General features: G+C 61.7%; 1 protein-coding gene across 12 annotated transcripts in view; it reads right to left on the bottom strand.

Annotated features, from left to right (window-relative positions):
- Positions 1 to 226: 226 nt before the first annotated feature.
- The window catches only part of PCBP3 (poly(rC) binding protein 3), a 215,203-nt gene continuing 187,765 nt past the window's right edge, over positions 227 to 27,664 (bottom strand). For 5 of the 12 annotated variants that reach the window (XM_067035283.1, XM_067035281.1, XM_067035282.1 and 2 more), the window contains 13 exons: positions 27,125 to 27,279; positions 24,917 to 24,940; positions 23,738 to 23,770; positions 23,266 to 23,382; positions 22,307 to 22,438; positions 21,412 to 21,540; positions 18,293 to 18,367; positions 15,180 to 15,221; positions 5,627 to 5,705; positions 5,140 to 5,199; positions 2,280 to 2,332; positions 1,338 to 1,507; positions 227 to 1,006 (listed from right to left, as the gene is read on the bottom strand). In XM_067035283.1, coding sequence (XP_066891384.1) covers positions 970 to 1,006; positions 1,338 to 1,507; positions 2,280 to 2,332; positions 5,140 to 5,199; positions 5,627 to 5,705; positions 15,180 to 15,221; positions 18,293 to 18,367; positions 21,412 to 21,540; positions 22,307 to 22,438; positions 23,266 to 23,382; positions 23,738 to 23,770; positions 24,917 to 24,940; positions 27,125 to 27,279 — 1,106 coding nt within the window. In that variant the 3' untranslated portion in view covers positions 227 to 969. Of the gene's footprint in view, positions 1,007 to 1,337; positions 1,508 to 2,279; positions 2,333 to 5,139; positions 5,200 to 5,626; positions 5,706 to 15,179; positions 15,222 to 18,223; positions 18,368 to 21,411; positions 21,541 to 22,306; positions 22,439 to 23,265; positions 23,383 to 23,737; positions 23,771 to 24,916; positions 24,941 to 27,124; positions 27,280 to 27,664 lie in introns of all 12 variants that reach the window. The other 7 variants (XM_059064091.2, XM_067035277.1, XM_067035278.1 and 4 more) reach the window with 3 other exon arrangements.

The following is a 27,664-nucleotide window of genomic DNA, read 5'->3' as shown; positions in this document are numbered from 1 at the left end:
GGCCCTCCAGGGCTTCAGTGCCGAGAGGGGCGCAGCGGGCTCCTCGGGTGAGCACGGGCGAGCTGAGCCCGGAGGAGGGTGCGTGCGGGCTCCCGCTGGGAAGCGCAGGGGCCACGGTGCCCGGGGCGCGGCAGGGCAGCAGCCTTGCTTCCGGACGCTGGGCTGGGGTTTGCATCGCTGCCCCCCCACGCAGTTTTGCAAAAGTAAAACCAGAAGACTCGTGGAAGTCAGATAATGACTTGTTTAAAGGTGGGAGAGGGTGGGAGCGCGATCTGGGTGAGAAGGAGCTGCTCCTTGGGCGGCAGGCGGCCGCACAAGCGTGGGGGGGGGGGGTGTCTGAGCGCGGGGGGCACAGAGAGGGGCCAGAACCGAGGGGCAGCGCACAACGTTTATTGAGCCGGGACGCGGTGCGGAGGCGCCTCTGGCCGGTCCCCACTCTCAGCCCCGAAGACGCCCGGGGCCCAGCACCCCAGCTTCGCCCCGAACCCCGGGTCAGGACCCCGAGCCTTCCTTTCTCCTGCCCTCGGACAAAGGGAGACGTGCGCCCTGCCCCGCGCTGAGCCGCGTGGCCACGGGAGCCGAGGCCGAGGGACCGGGGAGGGGCAGCTCCCTGCGGCCGGCCACAGCTCCCGGGCTTGGAGGGGACGGCTGCGGGAAGCGCCGTCCAAATGGCAAACCAAGTCTTAAAACAGTTACACGGACACTAAGGAGAACAACGTTTCTAAAACGTCACAGATGGGAGTGGCCCCAAAGCATTTAAAATAATGAACACGGCATGCCAACGCGTGAGGAGACGGGCGTGAATGAACTTGGAGCAGCGTCGGGGCGGAGCCGGGGGCTCACAGACACAGATAGAGCGCTGTGGGCGCCTCTCTAGGGCACAGACACCTTCTGTAGTAAAGAAACCTCTATATCTGCAAGGGGGTGGGCTGTCTGCACAGGTGGCGAGCGGTGGGGACGTCGGCGGGGTTAGAGCGCGCCCATCCCGGTGACCTCGGACGTCAGCCTGGAAGAGACAAGGGCACAGGGCACAGGTCACCATGTCCTCACAGACGGAGGAGTCCTCAGAGCCTTGCCCCTCCCTCTTCATTGCCATGGACGGTCCTGGCTCACAGCGCAGTGGCCACCAGCTGAGGACCGGGGACCAGAACCACGGGGCCTTCCTTCCCCGCCCCAGGGGCCCGTGTACCTGTCACCATGTGGGGGGGGGGGGACGACAGCCACCAGGACAGGCCCAGGCTGCCACACCGTTTCTACAGCCACTCTGGGAGGGGCATGGGAGAGAGAAGCCCCGGGAGGCAGCCCCGGGCAGCCCCGTGCAGGCTGGCCGGCCTCACCTGGCGTTGATGAGGTACTGGGCAAGGCTGATGTTGGCCGGGGTCCCCGTGATGGTGATCTGGCGCTCTGACGACCCCTCTGTGGCATTGGCGATTTTGATCTGAGCTCCAGACATCTGTCGAATTTCATTGATTTTGGTCCCCTGGCGTCCAATTATGCAGCCTATTAGCTGGAAGAAAGGACGGAGGAGCTTCTTAGAGGAGAATCCACCGCAGCCCGTGGGCGGTGCCGAGCCGCTGGGGAAGCTGCAGGAAGCACCGCCTTGGCCCGCCCACCCCCAGCACGTCACAGGCTCCAGAGGGAAGAGGCCCGCCCACCCCCTCCTGCTGGAGGACAGGAGCCGCTGGTGCCTGGCCTCTGCTTGGCCTCGAGCGCAAGAAGTCCCGACAAATCAAGACACAGCGGTGATGCGGCCGCATCACCTGGCCCAGCGTCCTCGTCCTCTGTGGGCCCGAGGCCATGATGGCCTCCTAGGCCACGCCCTCGGGCTGGAGTGGGCACGGCAGCTGGAGAGGCGGTGTCCCCAGCCATCACCATGCCGCCCTCGGGCAGCTGCCCCTCTAGGACACGCGCCCCACACCCGCCCTCTTGTCTTGGTTTGGGGCTCGGAGCCAACATTCTTAGGATAAACCAGGGATCCAGAGGATGGTTGGGAGATAACTGAGTGTGTGAGGCCCTCCGAGGGCCCGAGGGGCACTTCTGGGCCACCTGCTCTCAGGGCTGACCCTGAACCGGGTAGGGCCTTCAAATGGGGACAGCCGGCGTCCCCGGGCAGCTCCGGCATCTGAACTCCGAGTCAACCCTGAAGCGCCACCAGCTCCTTCCTTGGCTGGTGTCTTGGGGGTGACGTCACCCACCCCCACGGGCATTAAGCTGCTTAACCAGGGCAGGGCGGGGGAGGGGCACCCACGGGCTCAGGGTGGGCGGGCCGGCATACTCACATCATTGGGAATGGTGAGCTCGTGCGTGCTGGCCGGGGGGCTGGCGTCCAGACCTGGGCACAGCGAGGGGAGACGGTCAGGCAGGCAGAAGGCTGCTCCTGCTGCACCTGCGCTCGGCCCCGCCGGGCCGGCAGGCAGGCAGGGCCGGGGGCTGCCCAGGGGAGGGCCTGCACAGCCGGGGGCCGGGGCCTGTGAGCGCTCAGTCCCAAACTGCCACCACCCTCCTGACCCCAGCGTCTCTCGAACGAGGAAAAGGAACCCAGCAGGGTGCACGTTCACTTTTTCGTTCTGGGCACGGCGTGACGTGACTCGTCTGCTGTGTTGTGTAGCCTCTCGAGACGCCCTTCACAGACACCCTGGTGGATCTGCCTGGTGCCCCGGGTACGGGCCACACTGGCCACGCCAGTCCTGGGTGCCCACCCTCCCTCCCCCAGACCCGACAGCAGGCCTCCTCCACGGCCCCTGTTCCCTCCCACGCTGCTGTGGCCCCCGCCCCCGGGCAGCATTTCCGGTGGGGGGCAGGGAGGCCCCAGAGCCAGGCAGGGGAGGCCGTGCCTTTCCACAGGGCGTCCTAGGCTGAGACGCAGGCCCAGCTCATCACGCGCCCAGCTTCTGTCTTTACAAATGTCAGCTCGGCACCCACCAAATCAGAGCCAGCCTCTCAGGGTTCAAGGACAAGATCCACACTTACTTTGGAAACAGGGGCCACAAAACGCAGGGGGGCTGTGAGGGGCCCCGAGGGGAGGCAGGGGCTGCCCTCGCGGGTGAACGCCGGGGCAGGCACACTCCTGTGTACGAGGCGCTTCCATCCCGTCAGGAGGCGTCTCAAACTCAAAGCCCACAGCTGAGGCCCTGTTCTTCCTGCCCCAGACCCGTGTTGTGGGTCCCGCAGCGCCCCCAGCCCCGGAGCCCCCAGCCCCACCCACCTTCCCCGTGGCACACTGTCGCAGGCCCGGCTCACGCACCTTCGGAATATTCCGGAACCTCAGACCTCTTCCCACCCCACGCTCCTCCCTCCCTGGCCACTGCCCCTCAGGCTAATCCCCACAGGGCCCCGAGGGGTCCCAACAAAGGCGACTGCCCGGCCCCCGGCCCCACAGGCATCCTCCTCCACGGCATGTGTGTCCCCGGAACCAGATGTGCCGTGGCCATCGGTGTCGAGGACACAGAGACCCGGTGAGACCGGGCCTGTTCTGGGGCCCACGGAGCAGGGGCTCAGCTATGCTGAACGAACTAACTCATCCCAGACCATCCATCATTTTTCTGTTACGCAGCTAAACCTGGAGTTTCTGTTCTTTATCTCTTTTCATAAAGGTATTTTCAATACAGTTACTTAGTTGTTCAACCATCTATATACGTTCCATCTTTAGTGACATTTAAAATGTCACTTAAGAGATTTCCTTGGTGCCAAGTCCCGTGCGGTGCCTCCCGGTTTGGGTGACACCAGCTGGGGGGGGGTCACACCTGTTCACCCGGCTTATGATCTTTGATCAAGGGGACTTCTTTTAAAAGGTGCCGAAGTCAAACCCAGCGGTGAGCTTCCCTCTCGTGGGTCGTGAACGCTGCTTCCCCAACACAAACCCCAGCTGCCTGGGAAGCGGCGTGGCGTGGCCCTCGGGTGGAGGACGACCTGCAGACACCTCGCGCCACCGCGCAGCCTCCCTGAGCCGCGGCCGTGGCGGGCCCGTGTGCGTGCGCGTGCAAGTGGGGTGTGTGAGCGCTCTGGCTCCCACGGGGCCTTGGGGAGGGAGGTCGTCACAGGGGCCTGTGAACACGGGGCCCACGTCCCCGAGGCTGTGCTGGGAGGGCCGTGTCGGGGTGGGGTGGGGTGGGGGCCGTGTGTCCCGGGTAAGCCCGGCGCTGGGAGGCCCCAGGTCGTCTCCTGGAGACGATGGCTGGGCAATTATCTGCAATCACGTTATAAACGTGTGTTATCACCAGACACGTAACTTTGTAAAGGTTGGGATCCAGCTCCATAATCGGAAACATTCTATAAAGGTTCTTCTCTAGTTCTCACTCATTCCGGTCTGCATTAACTTAATTAAAGGCTGCACTGAGAGGAAACCCACAGTGAGCGCATCGGGCGTCAGAGCTGGGGGCCCGGCTGGAGAGACGCCTCCTGAGCCCCGTGGTCTCAGCTGGGCCCACGTGGTCCCGAGGGATGGGTGAGGGGCGGACGCACCCTGAGGCTGGGAACACAGCAGTGGGGGCGACAGCTAGGGGCGCGGCCAGCAGTCCTCTCCCGCATCGCCCCTTTAGCCGGCACTAGCTCTTCTGCTCTGAGCCGGGCTTTCACGAGGCCTGTGTGGGTGGGGTGGGAGCGAGGGGGGCGCCTCCCTCCCGGGGAGCCCAGCAGGGCCGGGCCACAGGCCTCCAGTGGCTTTGCTCCCCAGCGGCCTGTCCGCGGGCCGCGCCCACGGCTCCAAGCCTGGGTGGCAGCACCTGCGGACCCACGCCCTGCCCTGCCCTGTCCGGGGAGCATCTCAGTGCAAATCCAGCCCACAGCGATCTCATCTCCCAGGAAACACATTTCTGGAGGGCACACAGCGCGGCCAGCCCTTCCCTCCAGACCCCCACACGCTGTGCCACTGGGAGAATAAATGACACGCAGGCGGGGCCTCTGGACGACAGGGCAGCTGTGCCCCGAGCCCAGTCGGAGCCGACCCGGCACGCTCCCAGCAGGAACGGGGCGGCAGCTGGGAGCCGCGCGTGCAGACCTGGGGCCAGCCACTTGGGCCCCGGCCCTGGCGGGGGCGTCCACCCTCCCCCGAGGCGCTCGGCCAGCAGCCCCCTCGCCCCCTCCTCCCGCCAGGTCCCTTCCTGGCCCGCTTGCTCTCCCTTTAGCGTGGTTTTCTTTTACCTGACGACTGGCCCATCAGGTTTTGAGCTTCTTCGGAGGAGTGTAAAGGCAGCTTTTCTCCTGGAGAGCAAAGAAGAGACAGATTTAACGTTTTGCCCTCAAGGAGAGAAGCAGGGTCACTTCAACTAGGGAAGCTCAAAGTCTGACTGGTGTGGCGCCCTGAGCTACGGGGCGCCGTCCCGGGCGAGCCGCCCTGCGGGTGCATCGCCTCCTGCAGGAGGGCCTCCCCGACGGCCGGCGGGCAGCAGAGAGCAGGGTGGACCCTCGCGGGGGTGGGGGGGACGTCTCCTTCAGGAAGACCAGCTGTAGGGTGACCGACCCGTCACGGAGCCGCAGAGCCACCCCCGCCCACCCGCGGCAGCGTGCGTGGCGCCGCGTCCCCGGCCCTCGCTCCAGACTCACGGCCCCGAACGCAGACCGCTCGCTCGGAAAGAGAAAGGCCCCAGGTGAGAAGAGAGGAGGTCAGAAAGGGCGGCTGGGTACGTACCGGGGAAAGCGGGGTTGGTCTGTCCGAGGGGAGGAAAGGGGGTTTGCTGCATGGCCAGCTGGTGGAGCTTGGTCAACTGCTGGGGTAGGAGGGACACGAGAGCTAAGAAGGTTATTGTCATCGAGTACAAGTCACACCCAATTAAAAACGCGTCACGGGAGTCTGCACAGGTAGAGAGAAAGGGGGCCATGCGACACATGGCAGAGGTAGCGGCACGCGAGGACTTGGCCTGGGAGAATGGACGGGCCGCGGCCCCCAGCCAGGCGGGCCCCCGGGCTCCACGGGGAGGGTCTAGAGCCGCAGAGCAGGACCGGCTGGGCCCCGAGCGCCTCAACGCCACGCTGTCACTCGCGGGGCCCACTCACGCCGGTGGCTTGGCTTCCTTCTGCGAACCTGGCCCCGGCCCCGCGCCTGGCCCACTCCATGGCCGGCATCCTCCCCCGCGGGCCCTCGCCCTACCCGCGGGGCGACTTGGAGGGGCCACCTGCGGGGCCCACCACCCGCCCCCTGCGGCCTCCAGGATTACAGGAAGCAGTGCTGGAAGGCTCCACTGAGGGAGCTGCAAGGGCCGCCAAGAGGGTGCAGGGCTCCTGTGGGGGGGTCCCACGCCTATGCCTCTTCCCCCCACCCCCCGTGCCCCATCCCTTGTCACCTGCCCCTTGGCCCCCGTCTCCCAGCCACTAGACATTGGTGGGGGCTTTGAAATGCAGTTTCTGTAGTTATTTTATCTGAGCTTCATTTCTTAAATAAACACTACAAATAACAGAAGATAAAGATAAACGTGCTGAGCCTTGGCCACCTGATAGGGGCTGTCTGAATGCCGGGACCCCGCAGGCTTGCAGACTTCCGGGCGCGTCCTCAGCCCTGGCTCACCCACTGGCCCGGCCCACATCTCCAGCCCAGCGGAGGGAGGGCCAGGACATTCCGGGACGCGTACTCAACTCCCGAGCCCAGCCCGAATGCTTCCAGAGCCCGGAGGCCGGCATGGGGCCTCCACGGAGCCCCTGCGGCTGGCAGGTGTGGGCACCCAGGGAGCGTCGAGGGCGCCCCCGGGTGAGGCGAGGGTCTGACCGGTCACCACGTGGGTCCCATTCTGCAGGACGTGTCGGGGTGGGGGCAGGCACGAGCGCTGGAATATCCACATCCCTGGCCTTCCTGGGCGAGCCCTCGGGCGACAGAGGAGCGGGTATGCTGCTGGCCTCCCGGGGGCCAGGGGCACCCTCCTAACGAATGCTGAACACCCCTTCCCAGTATGTGGGGCATCACGGATGCCCCACGGGGGCCCCTCCTGAGCGCCCGCCCCCCTCCCATGTGCAGCAGGTGCGGCCGTGGGGACAGGGCTGGTGGCGCTCTGGCCTGCCAGTCCGGCCTCCTCCTGTATCCACAGGTCGGGGTCCAGGGGCCGAGCCGTGCCCAGCCTGTGGCCTCCGGGCACACCTTCCTGGTAGAACCTCCGCTGTGCAGCCGCTGGGATGTGGGTGGGTTGTCGCTGCGGCCAAACTTCGGTGTCTCCTGGCCGCTCCTGTAGCATCTGCCAGTGCAGGGCTGTCTCTTCCCTCCCTCCCTCCCTCCCCGGAAACGGTCAGCCCACCGTAAAAGCAGCCCTGCCCCACCCCAGGCCTCTCCCCACTCGGGGGCTGGGCCTGCTGGGAGAGAACCGGCCTCATTCCAGATTCAGCTGTCATGCCCGGCGGCTCTGGGGAGGGGACGTGGTGACCCGGGGTCAGATTCAGCTCTGAGAGTCCCCAGTGAGGCGGGGCCGGGGGCTGAGAGCACACCCGCTGCCCGGCAGGTCTGCCCTGTGACCGACGCCACTGGGCCAAGCGTGGCCTGAGCAGACGTGCACAGAAGCCCCCCGAGAAAGGTGCCAGAAGAGCACACCCGGGAAACACCGCCATGGGGACACCGACCCAAGTCTTGGGGACAAGAGGTGTGAGGGGACACGTGCCACAGCTGCCACGGGCGAGGTGACCCCGCAGAGAAGGCGCTGAAGGGTGCGAGACCCCGCTGCGCGGCTCGGGCACCCTAGCCACGGCTCCTCTTTCCAGGCGCCCGTAAGAAAGGTGGCAAGGAGCCATGGGCGTCGGGGCATGAGGGTGTGTGCGGGGGGCACCGACTGGGCCCTGCAACCCCGCCTCTCCTGAGCACATCGTCACGCCGAGTCACGGGGACACTGGGCGGGGTCTGCGCCCCGAGCCCACCTACACGGAGCGCTGGAACCGGGTCTAAGGTCTCCTCACAAGGAGGTAACACAGGTTCCTAGGATGGGGGAGGAACCCCGTCTCTGGAGGCAACAAACATCCAGTTGGCTGTGCAGAGCTCGGCCCAGGGCAGGCCGGCCACCGCTCTGGCCGGCACCGGGATTTCGTGCGGACACCGCGCCGGTGCATGAAGAGCCGCCTGGCGTGGACTGGCGTCCCGGGGGCTCCAGCCCTTCACCCGGGGGCCGGGAGCCGGGGGCCGGGGGCCGGGGGCCGGCGGGGAGCCGAGGGGCGGCCCTGCGGCCCCTGAAGGGCCTAAGGGGCCTTGGCCAGGCTGCTCTCTGCTCCTGGTCTGCGATGTTAGCCCCGTCACAGGCTTATGCGTCTGACGGCCAGGCTGGCACGGTCCCCATGAGGGCAGGGCCCTCTCCTATCTGTCCCCGAGTCTCCAAGAGTGCACTGCTGTGCGTCGGTCCGGACGGCAGGGGAGAGCTGGGCTCTGGCGGCGGGAGAGCCGGTCCGAGTCAGCTCCAACACTGACCAGCTTTGTGGACGTGGCACTCCTGGTCTCCGTGGGCCTCGTGCCCCCGTCTGCGAGGCCTGGTGCCACGTGAGGGATGGGCAGGCTGAAGTGCTGCCCGCGTGAGTTGGGGGTGAATGAACATCGCAAACTAGCGGGGTGCCCCCACCTGGCCACCCACAGCCCCTGCACCCGCAGGTGCTCCTCTGGTCTCTCCGTCACCTGCGCGCACTTAAGTGGATGAACCCGTTGGCCACGCGTGTTACGGGCACAGCCAGACAACCCGCGAGGTGGGCTCCGCTCGCGCCTGGAAATCTGGCACTCAGAAGTTCAGTGATTCAGGCCCTGACCTGTCCCACTGCAATGGATTTGCCGCTTTGTATGAAACAGTGGCCACACCCGCAAATAGACCCCCCCTCAGGCACCCACGAATATAAAGTGACATCTTGAGAAGGACTGATGGGATGGTGGTGCCTGGAGGAGCGCCCGTCCCCCGAGTGGGTGCGCGGCTGGGTGTCAGCTGGCATCTCTCTGTCTTGGCTCTGGCCTTAACTCCGCCTCCATTCCTACATTTGTAAAGGAGGCAGCAGCAGTAAGTGCTAAGGGGACTCCCCACTTTTTGAGCTATTGCTGCCGCAAAACAAAACAAAACAAAACCAAAGAATCAGACTTTCTAATCTGGCCAGTGCCTACAAACCACTGGGAGGGAAGATAGGAGGGGAGGGTGGAGGGCGGGGCCAGAGGGCAGGCGACACGTCACAGACATTTCTCCGTAACTGCCTTTTCCACTTAACTCTGTGTCAGAACGTAAAACATAGACAAATACTCAACACAGACAAATACTGAAGTCGGAAGGGTTCATGAGCACACAGCTCCCCGAGCCATCAGCAGATGGACATGCCGCGCACCAGCGCTCACGTCTAGGGACGGGGCCGCCTCGCGGTTCAGTCTGCGAGTCCTGTTTCCCCTTCTGTGAAATGCTTGTGTCTTGTGCCCATTTTTCTATTGGGTTGTTTTTCGGTGATTCACGTAAGCTTATGTATTTCAGATACTAACCCTACTCCAATTATATGTGCTGAAAAGATCTTTCCCCCACTCTCCTTATGGAGCCTTGAGAGAAACAGAACTTAAAAATTTTAATGTAGTTGAATTCATTACTATTTTCTTTATGGTTTGTGCTTCTGTTTTAGGAAATCCTTCCCTGATCTGTGAACTGAAAGATATTGTTTTCTTCTAAAAGTGCTAAAGTTTTCTCTCTCGTGTTGAAGTTCTTGGTACATAAGGAGTGGTTTTTTTTGTTTACCTTGTAAAGACTATCCTATCAGCTATTGTCTGCATGACTAGCTTGATGATTCTTGGCTTTTGCTCTTTCAGGTAAAATTCAAAACAGCCTGCAGGGACTTTGTGTGCAATTGTACTGCATCCGTACCTCACTCAACCTGGGAAGATCTTTGGTGTCGTTTCCTGGAGGATCCTGTGTCTCTCCATTCACTGTGGTCTTCTGGTCTTCTTTGACAAGATTTTCTTTAAAAATTCACCTTTTAATTATTGATTTCAATTTAATTGCTCTACGGGGAGAGAGTCATCTATCTGATTCCAATTTTTGAAAGATGGTGAGTCTTCTTTACGGTCTAGCGTGTGATCCAGCTTTGTAAACGTTTCCATGAATTCAGTAGCTGTGCTGGGGGAGTGTTCGGTGCACGTCGGTTAACTCGGGCTCCCGTTGTACCGTCAGAATCTCTTTGTACTTGTCTACTTGGCCTTCATTGAAAGAGGTCTGTTAAGGTTCCACTGCACATCTGTTAAATTCTCTTAATGGTTTGTTAATTTTTTCCTTTATATATGTTTGAAGCTATGTTTTAGGTGCAAACTTAAATTGTTTTATCTTCTAGTGAAGCATTTATCAATAAGTAATGACGAAGTAATTTCCTGTAAAGTTTTTTTTTCCCCCACTAATAATAATAATAATGGTATATTGTTTCGTTGGGTTATTATTTTCCTAGAAGAGTTTTTCTATTCTTTTAATTTTTCTAGGTCCTCATTCTTTAGGTGTGTCTCTTGAAAAACAAACTGATTTTTTTTTTGGTTTTGTTTGCTTGTCTCTTTGTTTAGCTTTTCTTACAAAACCTTCTGACAGCCTTTGTTTTTTAACTGGAAAGTTTCTCCCGCTTTGATCACAATTACCCACAGATGTAGACTAATTTCTGTCATCTTATTTTAATTGTCCTGATCTTCAAGGGTTTCTTTTCTGTTTTTTCATCCCCTCTCCTTCGTACTGATTAATCTTTTCCTGTAGCCCACTCGCCCCTCGGTACCTTTATGGAGGTTATGAAAGTGAACAAGTTTCTGACGGTCACCACTTCGAAATTTTAACACGCACATTTAGTCTTAATTCAATCTCTTTGCCTTCCTCCTGAACGATACAATGACCTACGGGGATGTTTTAATCCCCTCAGCCACACCCTAATCTTACTTACGTGTATGCTGTTGGTGCCCATTTAGTTCTGCTATGTTAATCCCAGCAATTAGATAGCGTTGATTTTGATTTTACAAAGTTTGTTTTCATTGACCCAAGTGTTTACATTTTAATGTAGTCAAAAATACCAATGTTTTCTTTATGATTTGTGCTTATGTTAAGGAAAGAAGTGGTAATTTTTTTGGCTCACCATTCTTTCTTGCATTTATAGCCTTCCTTCTGGGCTCACTCTCCTTCTACCGACGGGCATCCCTTAGACGGTCACAGCTGTTTGTCTGAAAACATCTGTAACTTGGGAGATCCTCTGGAGGTTGAATTTTAGGTTGACAGTTGTTTTATTTTGCCACCACAATTGCTCCTTTATAATATTCCTTCTCTCTCTCCTCTTGGAAGATTCACTTTTGGTCTTTGGTGTCGTGTGGCTTTACTTGGACGCGTCTAAAATGGATTTTGGTTGATCTAGTTGGGGATTTGTTGAGATTCCTGAATGTGAGGATTTATTTTTTTATTTTTAATTTTTATTATTTTGCGGTACGCGGGCGTCTCACTGCTGTGGCCTCTCCCGTTGCGGAGCACAGGCCCCGGACGCGCAGGCTCAGCGGCCACGGCTCACGGGCCCAGCCGCTCCGCGGCACGTGGGATCCTCCCGGACCGGGGCACGAACCCGCGTCCCCTGCATCGGCAGGCGGACCCTCAACCACTGTGCCACCAGGGAAGCCCTTTTTTGTTTACTGATTCTGAGAAATTCTCTGTGCTCATCTCTTAGAAGCTTCCCTCCCTCCATTCTATCCTCTAACCCTGCGACTTCAGCTGGATCTGTGTTCTTCCTTCTCAGTCCTCCTTATCGGTGTTTCTCAGACTTTCCGTGCAAACAAGTTACCCAGGGTCTGTGAAAATGCAGATTCTGATTCTGGGAGGGGCGGGCTGAGGGCCCTGACACTGAAGAGCTCAGCTCTGAGGAGAGGGTGTGCAACCCCGGGGAGAGGGGCGGGGGCAAGAGTTAACCTGCCCCTGTTTCCTGCTCTGCGGCAGGCGGGGCCGGGGTGCCTCCCCGCCACTCCGAGCTGCGAAAGGAGAGGATTGAAGATCCTCCGATCTTGGAAGAACAAAGAGCCAGAGGTGCGGGCATCAGCAGGTGGCCGTGCAGGGCTCTCACTAGAAGATGCTAGGAGCGGCCTCAATGGCTCCTCCCTGCGGGCTCCCGGACGGGGACACCGAGGAGGTGGGCGGGGGAGGCACTCCATCCCCGGCTGTGCCCACTGTGAGCCAAGCCCCAGGGACCACCGTCTGCACGGGATCTAGCTGTGCGCTCCCACTGGCTTCTTCTACTTACTATGACTCACTCGTTTCCAGTTTCCCCACTGCTAACACGGCGCCCATCTACCCCCAGATACTCAACACCCGCTGCTGAGAGCCAGCGGCGCGGGGACCGACAGCTCTGCTGCTCCTGGCCCCCAGCTCTGGCGAGGGCCCCTCGAAACCCCACGTCCTCGCCAGCCCAGGCTCCACGGGAGGCCGCCGGCCCGGCTGGCTTCTGGTCTCAATTCTGCTCCATCAGAATTGAGCACCCCTTGAACGAGGGGATGCTAAGGAAGGGGGTGGCCTGGAAACTTTGAAGAGTAGAAATCAGATTCACACGTGAGGGCATGCCTGACATTGACTGATTTCTCCCAGAAGAAACCAGCTTCTTCCTGGTGTGACCAGTACAGGGACAGAAAGAGCGGAGGCAGGAGAGAGCGGCGGCGGCCCTGCTGGCTCTGTCCAGGCTTCGCATCTGCTCCTGCGTCCTGAGGTGTGGCCACCATGGTCCTTCCTCGTGTCTGAAACTCGGGCAGGACGTGTGGGCGGCCGCCCTGGAGCATTCTGGCCGCCAGCCACGACCAAGGCCTGCAGCTGTGACGGGCCCCGTCATCCAGTGGTCCTTGACCTCTCCGAATGCCCGAGAGCCATGAGCTTCCAGAAGGATTCCGGTAAAACAAGGGCCGAGGCAGGCGAGAACCTGGAGGGAGACTGGTGAGGGTGGGGCCCTGATTCTAACGTAGGTTAAGCCAGAAAGCAGGAAAAACTACGCACGTTTTAGCTCTAGGTGAAGAAATGCTCAGCTCTAAGAAATGGATTTTCTCAAAGTCTGTGCCTGATTTAGGAAGGAATTAGCTGCTGAGATGACAGTGGGGTGTGTGTCGGCCACTGGGGTTGAAATATTCCAATGGTGTATTCAGTTACCTTATACAATAAATTAGTACTTCCTGTAATTATTATATTTGCGTTCTAAGAAATGAGGCTTTAAAAAAATTCCTCCTGAGTATTAAGCTCAGATAAAACTGCCTTCCTGGCCATGGTCACTTGTCACCATTTTCTTTTGTTTTGAACGATTCCTAGTGATGGTCCAAGTCTTCAACTTCCCATTCCTGCAAGAAAAGCGTTTATCAAAGTCCTGCTCTTCTGTCCTAACAGCTGCTCCATCACACGTGCGGTTCTGGAGAATGCAGGGTCCTGCACAAAAGCCCTTTCACGATGAAAAACCAAGTGTTTCAAATCTCTATCAAACTCAATGAGGCAACCATGTAATAGCTGGCTATACATTAGTTTAAAATCTGAAAAAAAAAAGGGAAACTACCCATTTTTAAGAGATACTGAGACAATCACGTGGAAAGAGCAAAACAATCAATTGATATAAAAACCAATCAACCAAACCAATCCAAGTCCCTCGGCCTCGTTAGGTGCGTGTGCCTTAGCCTAGGGAATTCAGACCAGGAGCTCCAGACCAGGAATTCAGGCCCGGAGCACTGAGGCCTCCCTCGGGCAGCAGGGAGGCACAGGTCTGCCACGGTGGGCTGCGGCTCTGAGCCTCATCTCAGACCTGCTCTGGGGTGAACCGCCCCTCATGGCCCAGACCACCAAGCGTGCTGGGCTCGGAGTCTGCTTTGGCACAGATACTCTTCCAAAGGCACGAGACCACCAGCCATGGGGGGTGAAGGCTGTGCCACCCTGTACACCGGCTTCTCCTCTGGCCTCCGTCCCCCCAGGCGGGCACTCTATTGGGGTCCACGGAAGCCACACGCCGCAGTGCCCGTCCCGACCCCGCCAGGGCGACGTTGCTCACTGCACATGGGGGAAGGGCCCCCTCCCCAGGTTCCAGCACCTGCCGTCCCCTGGGTCACAGCCAACTGTCGTCTGGCATGGGGAGGGCAGGCATCCCCCATGTGGCATCAGGACGGCCCCCAGCCCCGTCTCCATCAGCTTTCTCTGACTTTTGATTCGTGTGTGTTTCTTAATGAGGATTGTTTTTTTAAAAGGAAAAGCCGTTGGATTTTCTTTTCTAGTCAATAGAAATGTCCTGCAATGATAGTGAATTGAATCTCTGTACTTCCAATACACACATGTACTCAGTGTCAGTGAATTCTTACAACTCTCCCTGCCCTGACTTTACGTCTTAAGGCGGCCGGCTCTTCACCTGCCAGTTCAAAAGCGCGAGCGTCTGCACAAGATGGGAGGGCATCACTGTCACCTGCGGTCCCCCCCGCCTGGACGGAGCCCGCCCCCCACTGGCTCTCCGAGAGCAGCGCACGTGGACCCGCCTTCCCAGGACAGAGGACACTTCTCGGGTCGGACCTCAGCTTGCTGTGCCTGCGGCCACGGCACACAAACCCGCCCGCCTCTTCCCTCTCTTCCCCGCACCCCGCCGCCTGGGCCAGCAGCGCAGACCTCGCGGCCCAGCCTCTCTACAGCCCTGTGGCCCGCGGTTCCCCTGCAGCATGCTCGGGGCATCCAGTCCTCCAGCGCCAACGCCGCGCTCAGACTGGAACCCAGTCTGGAGCGGCCCCGGGCGTGGAGCGCGTCCTAATGCTAGAACAGAGCCTCGTCTGCCGCACGGGCTCCCGACGGCCTGGATCTCGTGCGTGCACGGACCCTGCTCCGACTGGGGCCCGAGAGGGAGCATGTAGCTTCACCGGTTGTTCAAACGCCCATCCGAGGTATCCCGGCAAGCCTGCTGATGGCACATCACCTGCCTGCTCAGGTGCCCACGGGGCCCAAGCTGTCCCCGCCCACCGGGGCAGGCGCCGGGGACAGAGCAGCCCGGTGGCCCCCGCCCGAGGCCCCATGTGCGCAGGAAGAGCCCGACTGCAGCCACAATCGAAACAATTGGACATCAGGCCAAGTCCTCCACAGGAGCAGAATTAGTGCTAAGAGATTAAAGGTTACTCGGGGCCGTATGGATGTGACACAGCTCAGGAACACTGAGAGCAGTATTAATATTATGGTGTAATATTAATATTAGTAGCGATTGACAGCAGCATGCAGGTAGGAGGGAAGTGGTGACGAGAAGAGAGGTGAAGGGACAGAGTAAAAACTCACATCTGGGTGGGGGATGGCGTACTGTCCCTGGATCGTGTAGGCCTAGAGAGAGAGAGACACCGTCAGCTCGAGAAGCGGCAGCCATGTGTCCCCCACCGCGGCCTCCCCTGCGGGACGAGGGCCCTCCTCTGGGAGGGCTTTCCTGCAAGCGGGCCCCGGGCCCTCTGGTTAAGGCTTCCCCCCTCGCGTAGGAGAGGCGACCCTCCTGGGGCCCCGGGTGCAGAGACTGGGGGCCGGGTCCCGGCATCGAGCCTCCCGGGTCCCTCGGTGGCTGGGGCTACGACCAGACACACGATGGGGCGGGGCGGGGGGGAGGGAAGGGCCAGGCACATGGCTCCCGACTCTCACTCCCCGTCCTCCTCAGCCGACAGTATCTGAGCGCGATCCGCTGGCCCCTCGCTATCGAGTCACCGATTATTAACCTTTTGAGAATTTAATGGGCGATCAGAGTAAACACTCGCAGAAAATATTTACTCCAAGAAACCCCAACAACACAAAACTTTTTTTTTTTTTTTTTTTTTTTTTTTGCGGTATGCGGGCCTCTCACTGTTGTGGCTCCGGACGCACAGGCTCAGCGGCCATGGCTCACGGGCTTAGTTGCTCCGCGGCATGTGGGATCTTCCTGGACCAGGGCACGAACCCGTGTCCCCTGCATCGGCAGGCGGACTCTCAACCACTGCGCCACCAGGGAAGCCCCAAAAAACTTTAAAAGGTGACTCAGAACCAATTTTGCGAACACCAGATTAAGTAAGAAATGCACCCAAATCAGCCACAGGTGGGCCGATTGCCTTCCGGCCTCAGAGGGCCAGGTGGCCGTCGCGGCTTGGGGGCAGCACGCTCTTGGTGGCACAGCTCCCAGAGGGGGCTTGTTCTGCCTTCACCGTGTCCCTTGCCTTCCGGACAGTGGCTCAGAGCAGCCGCAGCGTGTGCGTGGGCCCCGAGGCCTCTCCCGCCGCCCGCCCCACCTGCCTCAACAGTCCCTCAGCCAAGATGCATCCAGAAACTCACAGCCAAAACACAAACGAACCACACAGAGTCGAGGGAGAGTAAAGACAGAGACTTGCCACTGGGACTCGGTGACGTGGAAAGTACGGCACCAGCCGCGCTAGGCCTGCGGGCGGGGCAGGCGCAGAGCCCCCGTCGGGGGAGGCCCAGGCGCCTCGTGGGGAAGGAAAGGAACCCGATGAGAAACAGCACGCATCGGGGAGGCTGTGCGTGCTCGGGGCCGTGGGAGGCCCCCAGGCACTGCGCCGACGCGTCCCCGAGTGTGACAGGCCCTGGGCCGGTGCCGCCCACGTGCTCCCCGACCGGCAGTTCTTTATCGCAGACACTTTCAGTGTCTGACTTATCTTCTCATCACTCAGGTGTTACGGTTTCTAGTGCTACTGGAAGTGCGGGGGCCGCCTGCCATCATTTCAGGGCGGAGGTACAGACAGACGACAGGTCACAGGTTCCGTCTGGATGAAATCTTTACGGACCCAAACTGCCGGGACGGCAGGAAGTGCCTCTCGGCAGCGGGGACGTGCGGGCATCTTCACGGGGACAGGGCAAGGCGGGAGGCGCTGAAGCCTGGGTGTGCAGGCATCCTGCCCGTGGGCGCGGAGGGCCCGGGGCCTGGTACAGCGACCTCTCGGCCCGCTGCCTGCGGCGCTGCGGTGGCCCCCCTGTGACACTGGTCAGTCACTGGCCACACTACCTGTCCCCAGGGCACAGGCGCTGGGTTAAGGTGCTGAGCCCCTGTGAAGCCCACGGTGGCCGCGACCTCGCCGTCCTGACTGGGGGGTGGGTGATGCCCTGCTTTGCCGGCCGGGGCCGGGCCGGGCCCAGGAGGCTGCCAGGCTCTGGCTCGTGTTGACATGCCTCCCCTCTGAATAAAGCCCGTGCTTCTCCACGTGGAATCATCGCGGGCTTCCTTGCATGTTGGGGCTGAGGCCACGCAGGTAACTAACCTGCTGCTGACCACAGATGCATGGCAGGAAAGGCGCTCTGAACGAGGCGGGCTGTCTGCGGCTGCCCTGAACCACGGGGGCCGCTGGAGCCACTGCCCCCTCGCCCTGGGGACTCGCCACACATGCTGCTGCAGGAGCTCAGACCCCGCCCTCACCTCACGGGGCTCAGCGGGAGAGAAACCGGACTAGGTTCCTTTACGGAGCAGAGAAGAACGTGGCGAGTTTGTATTTGCCTCTTTATTTCACGGCCCTCCCGTCCTGGGTCATCTGGGAAGCCTCTGTCTTAACTCTCCCTTGAACAAGGCACACAGCACTGCCACCTGGACGCAGAGCTTCTCCCGGCACACTGGCCTGGCCTTTCCAAAGTCCCTCGACCGCGGCCGCCGTGACCCTGCTGTGAGGGGACAAGGCGAGCTCCTGGCGGACACCTCTGAGCCCCGTGCCCAAGGGCAGAAGACAGGGCACGGCCCCCCCGTCGGCCCCTCCAGGTCCCGCGAAGCCAACCACGGGCCTCAGACAGAAATGTCCGTGACCCCTGGTTTCCAGGCCCTCCCTGGCGGGAGAGAAAGCTCAGGGGCTCCCACCGAGGCAGCAGCTGTGTGACGTGGCCATGGCCGGCCTGCTGGGCCTGCGGCCGGCGCGGGGCGGGGTGGAGAGGGGGTCGTCCCGTAACGGGACGCCCAGCTGGCCGCTCCTCATCCTCGTCCCTCACATGCTCCTGGGGGGAACTCGTGCGTGGGTTTCAGGGCAGACGGGGTCAGTTCGTACAGTCGTAGCTGCCTCAACCAGGAGTCACAAAAGCCCTGGTGACGCTCCTGGCCCTTCCTGACTCCGAGCTTCCTAAGAACACCGGGGAGCTAGACCCGGGCAGTGCTGCCCGGCTGAGCAGGCCTGAGCCCGGACCGGGGTCCCCCTGGGCCCAGACTCCACAGGGCGTCCGCCTCAGCCCTTTGTGTCTGCGGGCGCTGCCCGGCGGGTCTCTCTCGCGGTGGCGCGTGTCCACCCCGGGGCTGGCTGCGGGCCGGGAGAGCTCTGCGTCCAGCGTGCGCGGGGGACACGTGCACGTGAGAAGGGAGAAAACCTGAGTGCACTAACAGGCAGCGGCGGGGGCTGCAGTAAAAGGCTGAGGTTGGCAGTGGAGGCCGAGAGCGGGTCGGCTCTTACCTGACCACCTGCAAAAATGACAGGGGTGGAGGCGGGCTTTGGGCGGTAGGGAATGGTGGCACCTTTCGGTGGGGACTAGGAAAAGGGACAGGAGAGGGAGAGAGAGCGTTAGAGCAGCTTCGCAGCCCGGCAGTCGTGAGGCCTCCTTCCGAGCTCCCCCCTCGCCGCCCCGCCCTCCCCAGCCCCCAGGTCCTCCAGGGACCGCCGCCCTACATACAGCCCCAGCAGGAGGAGGCGGGTGACGGGCGAGGCGGGAGGACGTGGCCCTGCCCGCGCACGCGACCCAGCACAGGCGCCGCGTCCTGAGAGGGGCGCGCCCCCTCCTTCAGTCCTCGGGAAGGAGCCCCTGGGGACTCGGTGCCAGTGCCGGGGCTTCGTGTGGCCTGGGCGGATGTTCAGTCGGCATCATCACAGGGAAGTTAGAAACATACAACTTCACTATTTCAAAAAAGAGCCATCATTTAATGCACCTTAGAGTCCAAGTGAAATAGTCCACAGCTGTGATGCAATTTGCTACAATTTCCTTTCATTATTCTGTGTCCAAAAGTATAGGACTCGTATCTTGGGGTGAACGATATTCTCAAGCACCAGAAGTCGGCCACGTTCTGATGATGTCAACCAGACCCCTTGGTCAGAAGCCATCAGGCCCTCCCCTGTCCCCTTGCCTGGGTGACCGTCTTCCCCGGGAGCAAAGGCCACAGGGCTGGGCCCGGGCTGTTGTCGGGAGTCCTGCGTCAGCAGCACCACCAGCCAGAGACAGAGCTCAGGGACCAGGGCAGCCTGTCTTTGCTGGGAGTTCCTGAGGCCATTGCCCACCCAGGCCCAGCCACTAGGCGGTGTGACCTCGGAGTGACCCAACCCAAGACACGCACAGGGAGGAGGGGACAGCAGAGGGGTTGGCAGCTCCAACTGTGCAGCCCAGGCCACATCATGCGACCTTGTCCACGCCACGCGCCCTTGAACACACTGTGAGACCTTGGATGTGTGCTGTGTGACCTCGGCCTGCTGTGTGACCTGGAACACACCACGTGACCTTGGCCTGCTGTGTGACCTTGGATGTCCCGCGTGACCTTGACATGTTGCGTGACCTTGGATGTCCTGCGTGACCTTGTGGGGAGCAAGAGGGGCTGCTTCGAGGGCCCGTGTGCTGACCGCGTGTGGGTGACGCTGGGCTCCCGTCCTCCTGTCTCCGGCTCGTCTGAGGTCGTGTCCAGGTGCCTCAGCAGCGGGGTTCTCTGTGGTTTCGGGGCGATTAGGGGTCACTGCGCAGGAAGCGTGACTAGCCCGAGTGACCGTCTCCGCTGCAAAAGGAGCGCTCGGTCCAGCTGCTGCCCCCACTCCGTCCCCGAGCTGGGGGTGCGCTCCCCACTTCTCAGCCTCAACCGTCACCTTGCTTCATGGTGCATTCCGACCCGGCCGGCGGCAGCGCCCGCCCTCCGCTGGCCCTGATGGCCATGACGCCCAGTTCCCTTCGAGCTGACCTCTGGTGGACGGAGGCCTTCTGAGCACACGGCCCCCACCCAGGGCTGCAGCCCCGACCCTTGCGTTCTCCACCGACCCGCCACTCCTCGAGCAGCCCTCCCTCCTTCGGTGGTGATTTCATGGGTGGAGCGCCCCACCCCAGAGCCCGAAACTCCAGTCACTCTTCATTTAACATCGGACCAGGGGCTCCTAGCTGCGGTGACGCCTCCTCCCCCAGAAGCGGCTGCTCCGGCCTCCGGGGGCTTCGTGACACCAACGGCAGGAGGCCTCGTCCCCGTCCCTCGAGGACCGATCACGCCTGCCCGTGTGCTTCAGCGTTCACCGTTTCACAGCCCTGGGGGCACCAGCGCCCTACAGCCAACGGGGTCAAGCTCTCCTGTGGGGCATGTCTGACCACAAACGTGGCACAAGCAAGGCCACGTGGGAGGGGTCCCGAGGGGCCCACATGTCCTGTTCTGACCTGGTCGGGGACATCGGAGACGGCGTCCCTCCTGGAGCGGTTCACGCCACCCCGCCTCGCCCGGGCACCGCCGCCCACCGGGCCGCTTGGGCACCTGCCACACTAGGGGCGCCGGGCCCTGCTCGCTCCCCGCCCTCGCGGTCCCAGCGCCGGGACTGAAGAGAACCCCGACCCTCGCCGTGACCCACGCGTGGGGAAAGCTTCAGAACAAAATATCGAGAGATTTCCCAACTTCGTACTTCAGGGAAATAAAAACGATACAAATGATTTTGTAAGGAGCTGGACGTGGTGCTTTAACACCGAGTCAAGTACGAAAGAGGGAGAAGCCGCCGCTGCCCCCGCTGAGGCTAATTCCTGGGGGAGACTGCTGTCACCTCAGGCAGACCCTCCGTCAAGGGCTTCGGGCGTGGGGGAGGAGGGCCCAGGTGGCCGGGCCACCGGCACAGGTATTGAAACCTTTCGTCTGAGGCTCGACGACTTCATTTTAGCTTAAGAAAGACCAGCAACTGTTATTGATAGCTTCAGTGAATCTTGCAGCAGTTTGGGTATCGATTGAAACTTAAATCTCGGGGGCTTTTTCCCTCAGATTCTCAAGAGAGGATTTTCCTGCTCAGCTGGGCCTTCCTTGCTCCTCCGTTGGCTAATCCTTAGTTTACTTCTCCCCGTCTTCACTGGCGGGGCACTTTCGTGCGCTTTTCCCGAGCCCCGCCCACTGCCCCTGGGTGGCGGCGGCGCGGCTCCGATGCCCGCAGGCTGGTCCCACGCAGGGCGGTCCTGTCCGGGGCCTGGGCCTCTTCGCTCCGTCTGCTTCTCCAGTCCAGACCCGGCCCCAGGGCGCAGCTGCAGCACTTTTAAGGACGGCCCTTTGCTGACCGCGCTCACACCACGCACTGCCCAAAGGAGGGGCGGGGCTCACGCTCTCCACGTCCTCGTTCTCTCCCCGGATCCCCAGTGAGGACGACCGACCCACCCGAGGCGGCAGCAGCCGGCGGCTGCCCCCGCACGGAGCCCGCAGCCCAGCGCAGCTCTCGCTCAGGCCGCCCCTGAGGCCCGCCCTCACGCGACCCTGGCCACACGAAGCGTCGGGGCCCCGGGGCCGGCAACGCTCGGAAGCCCCGGCTGGCACGGAGCGAGGGGCGGGCTAGCGAGGAGCCCTGGCCTTGTGGACAGACTGTACCTCCAGCATGACCACACAGATTTGCTTGACACACTGGATGATGGCGTCGGGGGTCCCCGAGATGGTCACTGCCCGCTCCGTGGAGTTGGGCAGCATGTCCCCGGCCACCTGGACCTGGGCACCTGTGGACTGGAGAGACCAGACGTTGGAAGGGGCGCCACCGAGCTGGGCAGTGTGCACCGCAGCGGCACTTCCTGGGTGCCCCCGGGGGCGTCGACGGCACGGAACGCCTTGGGACACCCCCCAACGCTGCCCCAGGTCACCCCCCACACCCTCCGCACGCTCCTGCCGGAGCCCCCGGGGCGGATCTGGCGCAGGGAGGGCGACGCTGGGTGCGGGAGCAGCATCTCAGGAGACGGGTTTTTTTTTTTCCCAAATATGTGGAATTCTCTCTCTCTGTGGACTTTGAGGTCACAGAGAAAGATGGATCCCAGTCATGGGGCCAAAAGAGTGTGGCCGTCTTTCCTGGAAGGAATCAAGCCTGGGGGCCGCCACCCTTCGGGGAAGGAAAGGCCTCGGGCTCTCCCTGGGAGATGAGCTTGCGAAGGTGAGGTGAGCATCTCAGGAAAGCCCCACCCCAGCCGGGACCGCTCAGCGACTCTCAAGAAACGGGGCCTGGCGGTGGGTGCAGGAGCCTCCCGAGGGGCAGAGCCCGTGCCCCGGAGCCCAGGACCGGGTGGAGGGCTGCCACGGCCGCGTCCCGGGAGTCAGGCCCGGGCTCCTCTGCGTGGCGCCCACGGCGGGGGCTCCCACGGTCACTCTGCCTTGTGGCTCGTCCCTCCCCTGCTGCAAGCTCTGTGCTGCAGGGTCTGCAGGGGCCCGGCTAGTGCTCTGCCCTAGGGACATCCCGCCAGCCCGGCGCTCGGCTCCCGGGCGGGCGGGGAGGGCTCGTTACCTCCCTGATCTCCTTGATCTTGGAGCCGCCTTTGCCGATCAGGGACCCGCACTGGCTGGCGGGGACCACCAACCTCAGCGTCACCGGGGGCTTGCTGGTGGCTGGGCTGTTGCTCATGCAGTTAATGATGTCCTGGGGAGGGAGAGGCACGTGCGTCAGCCGCGAGAGGCTAGCAGGCTCCCTGTCAGGGGGTGGGGCAGACGAGGACGCGGGGGAGGTAGAAGCATGCTGGGTGAACAGCGGGAGGACATGGTGGCCGGGCTGGGCTGGTCACGGGGACTGCGAGGCCAGGCCAGGCTCAGGGGACGAGGGGGGCGGCTGGAGAACACAAGGGGACCCCCAGACGTGCACGTGCACCCGGCAGTCGCGCTGCCGCCGCAGGGTGGGGTGCAGACCCCAGGGTGCCTGGACTCAGGGTCCGACCTCTGTCCCTAAGGCCTGGCGGGCAGAGAGGGGCTTGGGCAGAGGGTGGTCCATTGGACGGAAGGACTTACTCCTCAGCTTGGGGACCCTTCGGGTAAAGACACCAAATGCAAACCCAGATAACTTCTAGCAATTTCAAAAATGTCAGAAACACATAAAAATCTTAAGGTTGAACTCACTGACAGACATACACAGAAGGGCACAGACACATAAACGCGTGTAGATTTCCCGGGCCTGGGTCTCCCTCTGTGTGTCCACATCTGAGCCGAGCTAAACGCCCCGGGGGTCAGCTGCTGTGGACAGGGCTGAGGCCTGGATGTGGCCGCTTCGCTGCCGGCTCCGGGCCTTCCCTGAGGACTCGTGCTCTGGGGGCAGGCCCCGAGGAAGAGCTCAGTGAGGGAGGGGGGCCTTAGGGGAGGAGGGACCCCGGCCTGTCATCAGGTGGGCCGGAGGGGGCGGTCCCCGGGGAGGCAGAGGGGCTGAGGGGCTGAGGGGTCCCCTCTTCCGGGACAGGGTTCCCCAGGGACGCCCCTTACCTCCTCAAACTTGTAGGCGATCATGGCAAAGGCCTTGAAGATGGCGTCTGTCGGGCCCGTGATGGTCACGATTCTTTCTGGGCAGTTTCCTTCCGAGATGTTGATCCTTGCCCCGCTCTGGGAGGGAGGTACGCAGACCCCAGAAACTGGATTAAAGCCTTGGGGCCGGCAGTGGGCTGGATCCTAGGGCCTACTGACCACCGGGGACTCCTGCAGGCTGGTGGCGCTCGAGCCTCAGCACCGATGGCCGGTCCTGTCCTACTGTGCTGGCTGTGACCCGGTCGTCACCGGGAGGGCAGCTGAACTGCTGGTGTGCGCTTCGGGGCTCTGCACGGCCACCCCTCGCTCACATCCCTGCCATGCGGGGCTCCCGGCGGGTCCCGGCCGCTCTGGACGCAGAGCTGCTAGGAGGCCCTGGCCTCCTCCCTCCCGCCCTCCCAGAAACAGCACGCGGCTCAGGGCGCCAACTCACCTCTTCACGCATCTTCTTCACGGTCTCTCCTTTCTGGAACAGAGGTTCAGACAAGGGAGGGGGTCACTCGGGCTTCCACCACAGGCATGGGAGGCCGGCGCCCCAGCCCTCGAAGGTGGGCTCCGGGCCCGACACGCGTGACTCCCCCGGCCGGCCTGCCACCTTGCCCAGGGCACAGGCTGTGGGCTGCGCAGACCTGGCCCCAGGGACCCGATGCGGCTCCATGCGTGGCCTGGGCACCTGCTCCACGGGGAGGGTTTGCACCCGTCCCCCAGCCTCACGGCCAGCAAAGCGGGAACCAGGCCCTCGGGTGATCCCACGAGGAACTTGTGGAAAGAAGCCTGACTCTGAGCTCCGGGGTCTTCCCCACCATTCAGGGACCACGAGGGACCAGCGAAGCCAGAGACGGTCGCAAGGAATGGGGGCACGGGGTCCCGGCCCATCTCTCTCCTACACGCACCCAGCTTCCAAACCAGCGCTCACTTTCCCCAGGGGAACGTTTCTTTGAGAATGGACTCACCACCACTCAGGCCGGAGGTGGGAGACTGCCCCCAGGAATGCACGTGGAAATTGGTCCTGAGCTCTCAAACCCGGGAAGAAGGACTGGCCACTAGGGCAGGTGGGCGGGGGGCTGCCTCGGGGGATGACCCCCCCCCCCCGCTCCCACAGGGCTGGAGAACGGGCAGCTCTGCGACCAGCCTCATGGGGGTGTGGCCTGAAGGCGACGGGGCAGGATTCCAGTGGGATCCTCACTGCTCGCCTGGAACACACCGTGTGCGGCTCACCCCCTGCACAGGGGTGCTCCAGACCTCACTGTCCCTCTGCGATACCCCGGTAGAGGCAGAGTTCACCCAATAGTCACCTTCCTGGGACTTCCCTGGTGGCGCGGTGGCTAAGAATCCTCCTGCCAATGCAGGGGACACGGGTTCGAGCCCTGGCCGGGGAAGATCCCACATGCCGCGGAGCAGCTAAGCCCGTGCGCCACAACTACCGAGCCCGTGCTCAAGAGCCGGCGAGCCACAACTACTGAGCCTGTGTGCTGCAACTACTGAAGCCCGCGTGCCTAGAGCCCGTGCCCTGCAACAAGAGAAGCCACCGCTCACCGCAACTAGAGAAAGCCCGCGCGTAGCTACGAAGACCCAAGGCAGCCAAAAAAATAAAAATAAAATAAATAATTACCTTCCCGATGATGCTGCCAACTTCCTGTAGGAAAAGAAGCACAGGAAGATGATGTCATAGAGCAGAAGGTGCAAAACCCTGTGACGGGCGCCGCGAGGCCGGCCGCCTTCCGCGTCGTGAGTGGGGAAGGGAGGCTGGGCGGCCAGGAGGGGGCGGGCAGGCAGGCTGCCCAGCCTCGGACTGACAGACAGACAGACAAGGAGAGTGGCCAGCTGCTTTCCATATGAACATGTCAACAGGTATCACCTGTGCCCTTAAGGCCTCAAGGAAACCCTGCAAGAAATGGATGAAAGACAAAAATCTCCCCCAATGATTTTGTGATGTATCAAAATTTAGTGCTGCTATTGCTATTTGACTTTTTTTTTTTTTTTTAAAGGTGGTACACTGAAAGACGCTTGAGCACACCGCCATGGTTCTAAAGACTGGGGCCCGCGATGGTTCAGACGCGCTCCCGGCCAGGACTGCCCGTCGCAGCGCCTCCCTGCCTGGGACAGACCCACAAGGCTCCGCCGTGGCACCTCAGGGAGGCGGGGCCCGCCTGCTTCTAGCTGCAGAGAGCAGCTTCCACAATCAAAGTCATCTTCCTTATTACAGTGAAGCCCTCAGCGATCACAGCGTCCTGGGGAAACGCCTCAGTTCTGCGAGGCCACGAGGGCGCCTGTGCAGCAGGGGCTGTGGCAGCAAAGGGCAGCTCTGCACGGGGTGGTGGCCTCTCTGGCAGTCAGGGTGCCTCACCTCCCAGGGGCAGGGTTTGGTACTTGCTGTGGCAGCAGCTGCTGGAGGTGGGGCCGTGCACCTGACCTCAGAATGTCCCCCACGGTACACACCCAGCTGCTGACAACCTTGACCAAGTGCCACCCACCCTGGAGCGGGAAAGGCGGTCAGCATCCCTCCATCACGGAAAGGAGGCTCTAGATGTGAGCGCCAGCTTCCGGAAATCTAGGGAGAGCAGCGCCCCAGGCACTATGCCAGCCTCTGCCGTCCCCTGGGTTTCTCATGGTACAAATACCAGACAGAGGAGCCGGGATGAACCCTCTGCTATTGGACTGGAATAGGGGGTGTGAACTCAGGGAGCCCAATGTAGAGATAGATATGGAAATAAATAGTGTGCAAATGTGCACAGACATAGGTGTGTACGATTCTGCACACGCCCACACCCACGCACAAAAGCGCACGCGTCCGTGCACACACACAAACACATATTCCCTAGCTCTGTCTGGGGCCCACAGTAGCCCAAACGCCGTGAGCATCCCATGTGCCCACCTCTGGGCTCTAACGCCATCCCACCATCCTCCACGCAAGAGAGCTGGGTTCTCTAGAGAAATGGCTGATTCCAGGACCAGCGGGGAAGTAAGAGTGAGCAACAGCGGTGTGCAGACGGGATGTGCAGTGAGAACGGCGGGTCCCCCGCAGGACACGGGCCAGCTCGGTGGGCGACCGCGGCCAAGTCAGGGACAAGGTGAGCATCAAAATCAGTAATGACAGTACGGGCACAGTGTGGGGACAGCATGGGGGGTGATGCGAGCAAAACAGCAAAGCCTGCGTCAAGGAAGCCATGAAGGAGGCAAGGATGGCACACAGGACGTTCGTGCAGCTCCTGAGGACCCGCCAGCAGAGACGCCCTGATGGCTGTGGAAGAGGAGCTGGGGAGATGCCCAGCAGGTGCCCCCCACCAAGTGACACCCTGAAATCTGGACGACCTGACAGGGAAGCTTCTGTGACACTCCTGCCAACGGTGAGGAAACCTCAGAAAAAGCGAAAGTGAGGGACATTCTCTCCACAGAAGAACTGAGGGGGAACTTTGCTTTCAAAGCAAAAGGCAAAGGCAGCGTGGGGAGCGCCTGTCTGAACGGCGGCCCTGGGATGCCCGGTGCACTTGAGGGGGCCCAAGCCACCTGGCCGGCACGTGCGCCTCAGTGCTAGTGTCCTGGGGGAGAACGCCCTCGCGTGTAGAAAGCACACACGAGGGCACAGGGCATGGGGCAGCAGGCGGGCAGCTCAGTCTGGAAAGGTTCTGGGAGAAAGGTAATCCGGACAGCGCTGCAGCTGCTTTGTAAGTCGGAGATTGCTTAGAATTTAAAAAGCCGAATGTGAAAGTAGGGCCCCTGCGGTGGGGTGGGCGTGCCTCCCCGCCCCGGCCCCGCCCCCCCGCCCCGCCCCTGGCCCCGGCCCCGGCCCCGCCCCGCCCCGCCCCGCCCCGCCCCGTACCTTTCCATGCATCAGCAGACGGATGGTCAGCGTCACGTTCAGGCCACCTTCTGAGACCTTGGACTCCATCTTTCTTCCAAAGTGGAGCTGGGGGTGGTGGCTCAAGGTGCCGAGGGTGCCGTGAGGAAGGACAGATGGGGCCCAGATGGTGTCACCTGGCAAGGGAAGGCACACGTCAGGTGACCGGGCCTGTACGACCGGGCCTGGGCGGGCAGGGGGGTCGGTGGGCTGCCGCCTTCAGCATCGCTGCTGGGGAAAGGCAGAGGCTTCCTGGGCACCACGGTCAGCACGAGGCAGGGCTGGTCCCGGGACTCACGGTGTGGCACCTGTGGGGGCCTGGGGTACATGGCAGGGGGGATGGGCCTCAGGGAAAGCCCGCCAGCGAGTGACCTGGCCTCACTGCTGACCGCCGCATGGTCCTGAGCCTCAGTGTCACCTCTGTGATGAGGGACACCGGACCAGCTCCCTCAGCTGCTGGAGGGGAAAAGGGGTGACCAGCAAGCCTGGGGACCCCCGTGTGTCTGGGGCGTGTCTGCTCTG

This window comes from Kogia breviceps, chromosome 5 (assembly GCF_026419965.1).
Source record: "Kogia breviceps isolate mKogBre1 chromosome 5, mKogBre1 haplotype 1, whole genome shotgun sequence".
Classification (NCBI taxonomy): Eukaryota; Metazoa; Chordata; class Mammalia; order Artiodactyla; family Physeteridae; genus Kogia; species Kogia breviceps.
This window is presented reverse-complemented; position numbering and strand designations above follow the sequence as displayed.